General features: G+C 41.7%; 1 protein-coding gene across 1 annotated transcript in view; it reads left to right on the top strand.

Annotated features, from left to right (window-relative positions):
- LOC139385227 (cingulin-like protein 1) overlaps positions 1-6461 on the top strand; it is a 43243-nt gene extending 36782 nt beyond the window's left edge. The window contains exons 14-19 of the mRNA XM_071130344.1: positions 800-889; positions 3118-3201; positions 3431-3555; positions 3893-4001; positions 4147-4310; positions 4707-6461. Of these exons, the coding sequence (XP_070986445.1) occupies positions 800-889; positions 3118-3201; positions 3431-3555; positions 3893-4001; positions 4147-4310; positions 4707-4848 (714 nt within the window). The 3' untranslated portion in view covers positions 4849-6461. The remainder of the gene's footprint in view (positions 1-799; positions 890-3117; positions 3202-3430; positions 3556-3892; positions 4002-4146; positions 4311-4706) is intronic.
- Positions 6462-13745: the final 7284 nt, after the last annotated feature.

The raw sequence follows: 13745 nt of genomic DNA, 5'->3' as shown, positions 1-13745 counted from the left end.
TGATTGGATGCGCATAGCTTAATTGGCAGGCCCTCACTCAACTGGCTATGTTGTATCTGTTGTCATGTTGGAAATAAACCGTTTCCATGATGTTAATGCTTTATACTGTCGAGTTTCTCTTTGCAATAACTAAAAAGAACCTCCTTCCTTTAACTGGGGATGCAATAATAAAATAGGGGTCACAATAAAAAATAAATGTGTTTGCATGATTAATGTCTAAGGAAATTCATTTCTGTGTGTCCTATCTGTGCTAAAGATCTAAAGCAAAATAAGATGTCAGTGTTATTAAAAGTCTTATTAAATGATTCAGTCAACATTTTTATGAAATTATTTAAAAACCTCCAAATAACCTATAAATTCTGTTCTCAGACCGTTAATAAAACCTCCCAGGAAGAAATTCAAGGAACCAGAATAAAACATTCTCAGAACCTCCCTGCAACCAAAAAATGCACGTTCCCAGAAAAGGCAACATTTTTACTTCTGTTCTCAAAACGTTTAAATAAAACGTTCAGTTTTATCGGTCAGGAAATGTATAGCTTCCCATAACCAATGTGAAATCAAAAACATACAATCCCACAACTTCCAAGGAACCAAATGTGCTAGCTGGGATCTTTCCTGAGTTTGTTATAGACACAAGTCATGTGTACTGCAGGCCTCTGGTGTTGACAGTGGTGTGATGGCAAACACGGCAGAAGGAAATCTAAAGCTGTCGTTCAGAAAAGCAACCCCATGTTTACAGCAAGGTCAAATAATAATGTCATTGGTATTACCATGTCAATGTTGATGCTGTGTACTGCAGGACAGGATCAATCAGCTGGAGCTGGATCTGGATGAGGAAAAGCAAAGTGGAGACCTGCTGATTGTCAGGATAGACCGAGGCAGAGAACAGGTGAGTCCCTTACCACTCTAACTGACCTCCAGTCAGTGGGGCATTCTAACATTCATTAACCATGGTTCACCAATTTGTCTCTGACTCTATTGTGACCGGGAGTCACACTCCTAAACTTCATGAACTTCATTATCATCTGCAAAAGACAGAAAGCATTTCAAGTACAGTCATTCCAGAGCAGCTTGGCATAATGTGACATCTAAGCTTACACCCCGTATCAGTTCTTTGTGCTTGTCTGCCATCCCCTCCCACCATCGACAGCTCAAATACCCACACACACAGACCTACACACCAAGCCATTCTTCATTGCGTGTGTGTGTGGAACAGCCACCCAAAAATCCCACTATCCCAGTTAATTTGTGTTCTGGAGAGAGCAGAGGGGTTATTGCCATGTAAGAGGATCTTGCATAATCGTTCAGTTTGGCAGGCTGCCTGCTCGGTGTAAAAGCGCCAATCCAATTTTCATGCATCAGTCACAAAATACCCCTTTTAATGCACCACCTCAGCCAAAATATGCACACTGCCAAATGTATCAAGTTTACGGCAATGGAGTTCACTTAGCTGTGACTGCGTCTCAGGGACAAATCCATTTCTTGTGGCTGATCATAGTTCTCACATCCTGAGGGAGTCAGACCTAAACACTGCAGCTTTCCTTCCCCTCTGATAAACCTGATGATGTTGCCATTATAAACTCAGATTGAGATAAGAGTACATGCTTCCTGGAGAAAGAGTTGTCAGAAAGCGTTGCTAACTCAGATCAGGAGACTGTTGGTCCGGTGCTTTTTCATGAGGAAGTGACATTATTCCAGATACAATTCATGTACAGAACAAGCTTTTTCTTCTAAGATGTGTTTGTATTATTCAACACGTGCTAAGTGCATTTACCTCCAAGGATCTAGCCTGTTGCAATACCTCTGCAATTCACTGTGCTCTCATTGATTTACATACTGCCAATGCAATCATGATGCATTCTTCATGTCTAACAAAGATAGGACTAGTTATTTTACAGTCAGGTTCATTGTCCCGCAGTAGTAAGATTAAAGGGCTAAGTCTGCACTGTCCTCCAACATTGAAATGGATGAAAATGTAAAGACCTGAACAAAAGTATGAGAGGCCTAAAAGGAATGAACAAGTACTTACATTTCCTTAAAGGCAAGAAACTCCTGGCACAGAGAAAAGAGTAGCACTAGACAGTGACATTACCGCAACACTGGGCCAAGGTGAGTTGCCAAGGCAACAGTGGAGTGGTGTACAGTCCTCGTGAAGTGGATGAGGTTAGGATAGGAGGATGTGGTGGTGGTGGTCAGGGGGAGAGGGGGACGGAGAGAGTGGGGACTGCATGGCCATGATGGCTTGGAGTGAGGGAGGGGGCAGGGGTGGCAGGAAGAACACCTGCGTCTCTCCTGGCACCAGGTGCTCTTCTCCTGTCTAAATGAGAGTAATCTCTCCTCTCTCCTCCCGCCGTCTCTCACAAAGCAGATTAGTTTCTGCTGTATGTTCCAGTCTGCTGAATCAGCTCCCTCAAGCACTGAACTGGGCACACCAGTTATGTGGCCCATCGTTCATCAGAGCAGCCCACCTTCACACACTAATTGGCATAAAATATCACCCATACTAAGCTTCCCTCGCAAAAACAATTGTTGATTAGTTGTCTTTTTTCCATCCACATCTTTATTCCCTTCTCTTGAACTAGTCTGTCTGTCTCTCCCGCTCTCTCTCACTCTCTCTCATTCTCTCTTTCTCTCTGAGACAATGAAGTAGTTTGACAGTTTGAGTTTGTAAGTTTGAGTCAAAAGTTGTTTATTATTCTCAGTTTCTAATCTTTCACAGAAATAGTCAAGCTTAAAAGCTAACATTTACATTTTTCTCTGTCTGGCTTTTGTAAGAAGTTCAACTCCCTGAGGAATTGAGAGGCTTCAGTGCAATCCCAGCACTAGCTATGATAGGTTAATCTAAATATGACTGATTTATTACTCTGAGTCTATCTGAATGTGGATTACTGAGAGCTGACGTGAGATCAGTTCAGGGGAATGCAACCGAAATAAGAATATCCAAACCCCCAATTAACTACAGGAAGGCTCCTTCCACCTTGAGTAAGACACTACAACAACTGCACACCTACACATACAGGAAGGGTTCTTCCTACCGACACATGAGCAGCCTCTCATAATAATTGTGTTCTCAGGTTGTGTAACTATTGAGATGAAGGTCTCCGCTCTGATTGACAGGTGGAGCAGATGAGGAATGAACTCCTGCAGGAGAGGGCAGGCAGACAGGACCTGGAATGTGACAAGATGACTCTGGAGAGACAGGTACACACGGCCCTGTTCTTCCCGCTCCTTCTTCCCTTCCTGTCTGGGGGGAAACAACAGCAGTCTATCTGTAAAAAGTCCCTCTAAAGAATCTCTGTCTTCTATCTGTCCTTCTCTGTCTCCATCTCTATACTCCTGCTCTGAAAATGTTCTTGTTGACCAAAACATTACCTAATAAAGTAGAACTAAGACTGTGTATCAAAATTGTTTCTCACACTGTTTCTAACAGAACAAGGACCTGAAGAGTAGAATAGCCCATCAGGAGGGCTCCCAGAAGACTAACAAGGAGGGCCTGGTGAGCCAGCTGGAGAGCCGGATCCAGGAGCTGGAGGAGAGGCTGGAGGGAGAGGAGCGGTATGGTTAGGGTTGGGGTTGGTTTGGGTTCCTAGGGAGAGGTGGGATTGGGGTAGGGGTTGGAGGGAGAAGAGAGGTCCTGCTATAGGGACCAGTGCTGCCTACAGACTCATTACAGAAGCTGTCTGGCTCTAATTAGGTCACATTGCACTTAACCTTGGTTCTTTGGGTTGGTTAGTTTAGTTTTACATTCTTTAGGTTATACTGCATACTATGTGTAGATGCAGTATGTGGCATATGGCCAATTAACTTGTGGTTTCCAGAGTGTTTTATGTACTGCTACAGTATGTGACATGTAGCAGATCGGTAGTCTTACCCATGATGCTGTGTTTTCTAGGGACCGTGCCAACCTGCAGCTGGTGAACCGGAGGCTGGAGAGGAAGGTGAAAGAGATGATGATGCAAGTTGATGAAGAGCACCACTCACTGCAGGATCAGAAGGACCAGGTCAGGATGCAACATACACACATATATACACACACACACACACACACACACACACACACACACACACACACACACACACACACACACACACACACACACACACACACACACAAAGCTGTTTTAACCCTCGGTGTTCCTCTTGCAGCTGAACCTGCGTCTGAAGGCCCTGAAGAGGCAGATGGACGAGGCGGAGGAGGAGATTGACCGGCTGGAACACGGCAAGAAGAAGCTGCAGAGAGACCTGGATGAACAGCAGGAGGCCAACGAGCAGCTCCAGAGCCAGCTCAAATCCCTGCGCAGCGAAATGAGGTAAAAATGCTAAATACACACGGCTAACAGAAGACGCTAAGAACATGCTCATTCTGCTTTGGCATTTGTTTACCTAATTAATTATAATGCAGCTCTAGCCAGCTGAAGCTAACAGCATGCACCAAGAAATTCCACAGTGTAAAGCACATGTTTATGAAGTTTCACAGTTGCACACACATTATGTGAACCCACTATAATTGATCTGAACACATTCCCTACCACTGTCCTGGGGGATTTATCACACCTTCCCGAGCAATGTAGTCTAACACGAACATAGTAAAATGCAATGTGTGTAGGCTTTAGCCCACTTTCTATCAAACTGTAACTCTTTCATACTGTGTAAACTACCTCACCCAGCCCTCCACCCAGAATAACCCTAGTTTCCCCTCCCTGAAGGCGTAAGACCAACTCTGCTCCACTGGACGACGATGATGATGAGGATGACATCAGCACTGACGGAGAGACCTACTTCCGCTCTTCATCTGGCTATAAACGCTCCTCTAGCCAAGACAACATCCTGTCAACATTCTCTTTGTGAACCAACACAATGAAGAGAATGTTACTAAAACTACAGAAGGACCAAGTGGACTGACTCCTATTCAGAGAGACCACTTTCAGGTCACGGCGTGCTTTTGGAAAACCGGTCAAATAGCATGTGCATGTGTGTTTGCTTTTCCTTTTACAGTACATAGATTGAGAGGGAATGGCTAGATAATAGTTATTGATTAATTGCAATGTCTTGTAAATGATTGATTATAATTTAGCAATAGTTTAATTATCAGCACAATTTCTAAGTTTGTAGATAATCATTGCATGTGTCTTCTTACATTTTATGAATGATCCCGCAAAGAGATGTAAAGGGAATCCAATTATTCACCTTGTAATGCAATCTAAAGGACAGCATTCTGTAACCTCTTATGCCTTATTGAAATGTATCAATTTATTAATCTACAAACACTAGATTTTATATCTTTAATTAAATATGTTAAGCAGCTTATCAAGTCTGATAGCAACACATTTCATTTGAAACATTCATTTTTGTATTGTGCATTAGAATATCAATTCAATTTTGTAATGAAGTCAGGCAGAGTGCAAGGCCTTAAATTGATTTGAGTGAAATATTAGCTATTTATTTACTTTTGAATATATGAAGAAATGGCTGAATGAAGGGCAATATGTTTTTAGGGACATTTGTATGAGGGATTCTTCTTTATACAGATGCATTTTTTGTATATTTTTTTAACCTGAATAAGGAATAGTAATCCATCCATAATGTTAGCGTGGTCTACAGAACACATCTCTGTTTTATCACTTCTGTTTTCAGGTTTATGACTCCTGACTTGTCGCAGTATTCAACCCTGCCTTTATTAAAATAAGATACAGTAGAACTTTTATAAAGACTGGTTAGATCACCATTCTCAAATCAAGGTTCTACTGTGTATTTTTAGTTGGGCTTTTCCACTAACTACTGGGACTGCTCTGTTACTCCTGAGATTATTGTTTAAATCGTCAATAATCCTTTTTTTTGCATTATAGTAACAAACACATTCCTTACTTTTGTTTAAAAGTGATTCATCTCTGTATTTCATAGAAATATGACTTTTACCAGAAACATGTTACAATGTGAGAAGAAGCTATTTATGTTTATGGTATATCCTCCAAGAACTAAACAGTGTTAATATTGGACATACGAGTCAATCTAATGTAAAATTAACAATTATTTTTGTGTTGCCTACCTTTGTATTTGCTATGTGCACCTGTGGGAGCATATTAATATGCTATATGACCATACAGTCAGTACCTGTTATAAGCATCTGTTGTGCCTATCTAATTATCTGTTGGAGGGGACTGTCCTCTGTTATGCAAGTTTATATGATGAGGGACTTTCTACAGGTGAGCTGTATTGACAATCGATCTGTTTAGCTACACTGTGATGATTTGCACTGTCCGAGGGATTATTTCTGAAGGCGTCCAAGGCTGTTGCCATATGGAATGAAGAAGAGGCCTTTGGCTGTGTGCCTCCTCCGGGCGTTTTGGAGTGGGGGGGTTGGGAAGAAATACTGCCGCTACCTCTCTGTATGTACACATCTGTACTTTGCTGAGACTAAAAACCCTGCTAAAATGAAATAAAGTTATCCTTAGTTAATCTCACATGCTTATTGTCTCTGTAAATCATACTGCTGATCACATCTGTCTCTTCTAATCTATTTAGGTACACAAAATAAGCAACTTTGGAGAGTGTTTAGTTGTATGAGGAAGTTGAAAGGATTGACCTCAGTGGTGCGTGAATGCTTTATGATCCTCTCAGTGTGACCTCATTCATCCTACTTATTATTTTATTGTCTGGCCAAAGCAGCTGTGTCAATATCAGCCCCCCATATTTAATGGGGGGCTGAGTGGGCCAGTGGGCCTGCTGAAGCCTATTGATCCTGTGTCCAGCACCTGACACCAAAGCACCGCAGGACAGGTCCTCCAAGGTCTCAGGGGGAAAGGACATGATTGATCCCTTGTGTTAAAGAGATGACACCATATGTGGGAAGGTGCAATCCAGGCTGCATTAGGAGATATGACTACATTATTTTAAAATGTATTTTACAGTTGACTACAGAGGAAGAAAGGGAGTAGAGACAAGGCTTTCTTATCCTCTCAGCAAGACTGGCAGGTCATTGTTCCCAGGTCGTGACCTGCATTTGTCGCCATTCTGTGGAGAACAAACAAATCAACCTTTTAAATGCGTGGGGATCATCTCTGGCCCCTCTGTCAGTCCAAGCAGCATACACACACACTGGGAGAGCACTGCTCGGGGTGGGGCTTTTGTTAGGGCTTTAAAGAATGACCATTCTTGAAATTCTTGTCCCGTGCTTGGGTGAACTCATGCAGTAACTGGTGAAAGATGGGAGTGGGGAGTGAGAAATGGTCATGAGGTAGTAACTTTACAATTGCAAAATATTAAGCTGTCATGGTTGGTGGCTGTAGTGATTTTCTGTAAAGTTGGAAGTAGTGGACCATGGCCTCAGACACTATTTTTTTTTTTACCTCAGGTCTCAATTGTATAAATTTTAGAATGTTTTAGTTGAAATTGAAGAATATCTTGTTCTTTCAGATAATATTGAACAATGAAAATAAGTAGTCCGACCAACTATTGAGAACTTTCTCAAAACTGTACATGGTACTCTGCTGCCCTCTAGCTGTAGAAATGCTAAAGGCACACGTTAGAAGGTACGAGAAAGAATTTCAAAGACATCTGGAATGTTGGCTTTGTTTTGTCTGCTGTAAATTGTGTTCTCAAGTCTTCTTCTCTAAGCTGGTAAAATGCATGCTTGCCTGTTGGTGAGATGGGAAAGAAGCATGACATCTTGATGATGAACAGGGGAGTCATCCACCCATTATTTTAGAAGGGGCAAGAAGTACATGAGGATGGAGGGAGGGAGGTCCAAATATCAATAAATGTTGCATTTTTCAAACATCTGAAACAGTGTTTCTCTGCAATCTTGACATTTTAACCAATAATCCACATTGATTCTTTAAGAACTTTTATGCCTTAGGAGTTTAGTACAACTGCCACTGGGATGTAGTATCATAACCCAATAATTCAATCAATTTTTGTCTCTTCTAAAGTCAAACATTCTTGCCAGCAGGCATGCCAGCTAAGATAGTTAGACAAGCAACTCTAACTTGACTGATAGCCTGAAATGGCTTGGTAAGGAGTTATGAGGATGGGTGATTGGGAACCTATCTAGCTGGCTAGCTAAAGCCAACTTTATAAAATGGCCAGGTGGCTAGTATTACAGAAACAAAAAAAACATTTTTGTTTTATTTATTCATCAAAAAATAATCAATAGGCTTCATAGCTGAATCAAATTCATTTACAGACATACAGTACCAGTCAGAAGTTTGGACACACCTACCCATTCCAGGGTTTTTCTTTAGTTTTACTATTCTCTACATTGTAGAATAACAGTGAAGATGTCAAAACAATGAAATAACACATATGGAATCATGTAGTATCCCAAAAAAGTGTTAAACAAATCAAAGTACATTTTACATTTGAGATTCTTCAAAGTAAACACCCTTTGCCTTGATAATAGCTTTGCATACTCTTGGCATTCTCTCAACCAGCTTCACCTGGAATGCAATAATCTCAAATTTGGACTCATCAGACCAAAGGACAGATTTCCACCGGTCTAATGTCCATTGCTCGTGTTTCTTGGCCCAAGCAAGTCTCTTCTTATTATTGGTGTCCTTTAGTAGTGGTTTATTTGCAGCAATTCAACTGTCATGACGTGGCCCTCTTTGGGTATAGCGTGCCTCCCCCCCTCTCTCTCGCTGCCAGGCTGCTGTTATCTCAGGTCGTAAATTCCTGTAAGAGACTCTCTTCCTCATGGCCAGATAGCGAGAGAGGAGGTTTCACAGGTGTCACGGCCATTAAAAGAACTGGACCAAGGTGCAGCGTGGTGAGCGTACATTTTCTCTTTTATTCTAAATGACGCCGATAACAACACAAAACAAATCGTGACGCTTAAGGCTACGTGCCATCAAACAAAGTAATTTTTTATTTATTTTTTTACCCCTTTTTCTCCCCAATTTCGTGGTATCCAATTGTTGTAGTAGCTACTATCTTGTCTCATCGCTACAACTCCCGTACGGGCTCGGGAGAGACGAAGGTTGAAAGTCCTCCGATACACAACCCAACCAGCCGCACTGCTTCTTAACACAGCGCGCATCCAACCCGGAAGCCCGCCGCACCAATGTGTCGGAGGATACACCGTGCACCTGGCAACCTTGGTTAGCGTGCACTGCGCCCGGCCCGCCACAGGAGTCGCTGGTGCGCGATGAGACAAGGACATCCCTACCGACCAAGCCCTCCCTAACCCGGATGACGCTAGGCCAATTGTGCGTCGCCCCACGGACCTCCCGGTCACGGCCGGTTACGACAGAGCCTGGGCGCAAACTCAGGGACTCTGATGGCACAGCTGGCGCTGCAGTACAGCGCCCTTAACCACTGCGCCACCCGGGAGGCCCATCAAACAAAGTTAACATCCCACAAACACAGGTGGGAAAAAGGGTACCTAAGTATGGTTCCCAATCAGAGACAACGATAGACAGCTGTCCCTGATTGAGAACCATACTCGGCCAAAACATAGAAATAGAAAATCATAGAAACACAAAACATAGAATGCCCACCCCAACTCACTCCCTGACCAAACCAAAATAGAGACATAAAAAGGATCTTGGCAACAGCAGAACAAAGGAACCTCTTCTCCAGCATAGAACTTGAGAACTGAACAATGTACATGTTTTGGAGAAGGTGTACACGGTCTGGGAAGAATCCAGCTACGACCGGTCCATTTTGTTTAATGTTTGTGAAACTCATGAGAGACAATACAGCCACATTACCATAACTCTGTTTATACAAGAGTCTCAGTTATGAGGCTTGCATCTAATTGTTGTATAAAACGAATGAGTAAAGGTGAAACTATTTATGAACTTATGTAATATGATTTTAAACTGTTTAATAAACTGTCTGTGATGTATTTAAAATTCAAGGCACACTTAACCAGCATGGCTACCACAGCATTCTGCAGCGATACGCCATCCCATCTGGTTAGCACATTATGGGACTATCATTTGTTTTTCAAGAGGACAATGACCCAAAACATACCTCCAGGCTGTGTAAGGGCTATTTGACCAAGAAGGAGAGTGATGGAGTGCTGCATCAGATGACCTGGCCTCCACAATCACCTGACCTCAACCCAATTGAGATGGTTTGGGATGAGTTGGACCGCAGAGTGAAGGAAAAGCAACCAACAAGTGCTCAACATATGTGGGAACTCCTTCAAGAATGTTGGAAAAGCATTCCTCAGGAAGATGGTTGAGAGAATGCCAAGCGTGTGCGTGTGCAAAGCTGTCATCAAGGCGAAGGGTGGCTACTTTGAAGAATCTAAAATCTATTTATATCTACAAAAACACTTTTTTGGTTACTACATGACTCCACATGTGTTATTTCATAGTTTTGATGTCTTCACTATTATTATACAATGTAGAAAATAGTCAAAATAAAGAAAAACTCTTAAATGAGTAGGTGTGTCCAAACTTTTGACTGTGAGTCCTGCCCATCACCGGCAGCTAAAAGCAGGACTGAGTTTGGGAAATCAGTATCTAGGAGTATCTAGCATCCTTGCATATCTTTTCTCTGTGGTGCACCTTGGAAGGAACCACTTACTACGGGGGTGGGGTACGCCTGGTCCAGTCAGTGTGCCCCCTCTTAAGTTTAGTAATTAATTCAACAAAACAAAAAAAATATTATTTTATTTAAGATGACAAATCTGAGGGGGCAAGTGCACTTGTGCCCCCTATGGGCATGACACCTCTGATGAAGTTTCATAACAAACCTCAACTACTTATTCATGATGGGAGAGAAAGAACATTTTACAGAATACATATTGAGAGACTGACACTGCTGGAAGATGAATTGTAGACAGTGTTAATGGGCAGGCATGCTGATTGATGTATGATCTCTATGGGTGAGAGTGTTAATGATGAGGTAGCTAATGAATCTCAATAGGGGGCTGTGGCCCCTGGCAGATGGCTTTAATCACCCAGCCTGACTGTCAGGAGCCTTAATAGACCCAGAGGGAGAGAGAGGGTGGCTGCCTTCCACAACCACTGGCCCCCATTCACACCCCAAAACCACCATTCACTACAAAGATGACTAAATCTTAAAGATGCCTCAGTTCTTCAGGAGTCAGATTTCTCTTTAGCGGTGTTAGTCAGTGTTACCCTATATGATGAACCTGAAATATAGTAAAAACTTCCTCATCTTCAGTCATTTTAGTTTACACCTCATCATCACTGAGTCACTCTGAACCCCACAATGACTGCTTGTTTCAGACATATTTTCAACAATATGAAGTGAAAAAAAAAATGCTTCCAACACAAGATCATGCCTCAAGGTTTACAGTAACATCCCACTTGGCACAGACATCAATTCAACATATATTCCAAGTTGGTTCAACGTAATTTAATTGAAATTAGTTGGAAACAGCATTGATTCAACCAGTGTGTGCCCAGTGGGATCAAATAACATTACAAATGTCAAACAGCCAGTTTGCTGTTCACTCACTCCAGAGAACTCCAACAACAGACAGAATAATTGTACAATTGGGACAGACTATCTGTGATACAAGACTGTCTGTCAGTGGGTGACGATTGGCTCTTCCGTGGGGTAGTTGCCAAAACAAAAGTCTATGAAATTCCACGGCTGTAGTGATGCAGGACAGACAACAGCTTTTGTTGTTGGTTACAACAACAACAGCCACTTCACCACGTCAGTAAGTATCCTCATAGAAGAGTAATGACAGTCTTCTGAGGGTCTAATGCAGCCAATGGTTGATAGGAGAGCCCAATTCACTGAGCCTCTCTCTTACAAAACAAACAGAAAGCATCAGAAAGGAACAGACAACCTATAGCCAGCCTTCCAACATCAAACACTGAATTAACAAGTCAGTAGAATACATACATGTTTTGCATGTTGCCTTGTTATTGAAAGGATATGACCTTGTCATCCGTGTCTGAGTTGTCTGGGAGCTTTAGGGTTGTGTGGTTGTCATTGTATGCAGTTTGATATGCTGAGGATGCCAGGTCATGAGGGAATTAAATATTCTGGGCTTGAACTGTTTCTCCCTGGAGGCCTGCTGAGGTCTGAGCTCGACTATCAGATCGGCTCCGGTATGAATCTAGTCATTCTTGAAAGACCAGCCAGGTGGAAACAAGAGTAACACTGTTGAATCAAGTGCCTCCCAGAAGCAAGACACTAAGATCACAATCAACACACCTTACCTGACATATAGTACTCATGGGATAGTGAAATATGGCATCTGAGTTTGATATATCCCTGTGTTACTTTAAGAATTGATCGGTATAGCATGAAAGGTGGCTTGCTGACTGATTCAGAAGTAAACAAAACCATGATGGTTAATGGTTAACCTTAAAGTGTGGAAATAACACTCATATTATTCAGACAATTTACTTACTTTACATATTAGCGCATTTTTGTTAAAACATATGATATATTTCAGTTTAACTTTTCTATACCTCCACTCAATGCCTATGTACAACATGACCTGTTACGCAATTGGTTTTACTATGAGACCACAGAAAATACCCTGAACATTAGTTTAGTTTCTATGTGTCTGTTTCTGCTGAGGTAGGACATAGAGTTGTGACCATACCAATGCCAGGAGTGTGATCCCCATTTTGACATGGAGAAATGTGTCAACTACTTCATGCATTTTTCTCAAGGAAGGTACAGTAGTATATTTATCTATATTTTCACATTCAATGTAAACTCTGGAAGGATCAGCAACCCCTCTTTGTCAAAACCCCCTCCTATAATGATCAAATATCAACTATCACATTTTAAATGAGCAGCCTACCATATCATCAACACATTTCACCCCAAGCCTTAAAACACACAACCTGAATATAAGCAAACCTGTCCATACAACCTTACTGTAATTCAACTCACACATGATTTCCCACAAACCATTCAATGTCTATAATGCATACACTCAATATTGCTACTGTACCAGAAGCAGTTCTGCCTAGCTACCAGTTTACACCTGGTGCTAACATGCATCCTTTGTCCTGATCTTGTCCACATTCCGATTGTGCACACATTTTAAAGATAGGTGTAGACGATTAAAGGACGCATTGTGATCTGATTGCGATCAGATCTTTCTGACCACCTTTGGAGGTAGTCAGGGACCCATTGTATCTGGATATCAATCAAGTGTAAACAGATCTGGATGGTCAAACCATTTACCACTAGAAAATCCTGGCCTCGAGGGACCCCCATTCGAGCCAGTGATTAGTCTTTTGGACGTAAACATTCTAACAGTCTAATAAACAGATTTCATATATGCCATTGCAAAAATAATCGTTGGTCGTTGGTCTTAGGTAACAATCGAATATGAAAGAAAATGTATTTCAAATAAAACAATTTCATGTAACTGCATACAATAAGTACAAACAAAAAACCACTAAAACACCACAATTCAAGTGGTAAAATCCATTGAAAACACCATCATAAAGATCAGTAATTATTAATTTGTTAAGGGCAGGTTTTCAACAACATTTTGAAACGTCATTTTTTCCTTCTTTTTTTCTTCTGAAGAACAGAATGGCATATTCTGAAATTAAATACATGACAATACTTTGAGTGATTTGCATACAGGGAGACCCCAGAAAATCTGGTCACAATGGGGACATAGTGGACGGATAAGAGCCACATTTTAAAACCATGTGTAGAACCAACAAACCTTGATCAGAAAGTGATTTGATCATATTGATCAGATCACGAAACCCACAAGGTGTAAACGAGGCTTCTGTTGATGGATGGCCCATCCCCAATGTGCCATAGAGCTCTACCTGTCC

This window comes from Oncorhynchus clarkii, chromosome 26, assembly GCF_045791955.1.
Source record: "Oncorhynchus clarkii lewisi isolate Uvic-CL-2024 chromosome 26, UVic_Ocla_1.0, whole genome shotgun sequence".
Lineage (NCBI taxonomy): Eukaryota > Metazoa > Chordata > Actinopteri > Salmoniformes > Salmonidae > Oncorhynchus > Oncorhynchus clarkii.
Note: the sequence above shows the minus strand (reverse complement) of the source record. Positions and strands in the feature narration are given on the sequence as shown.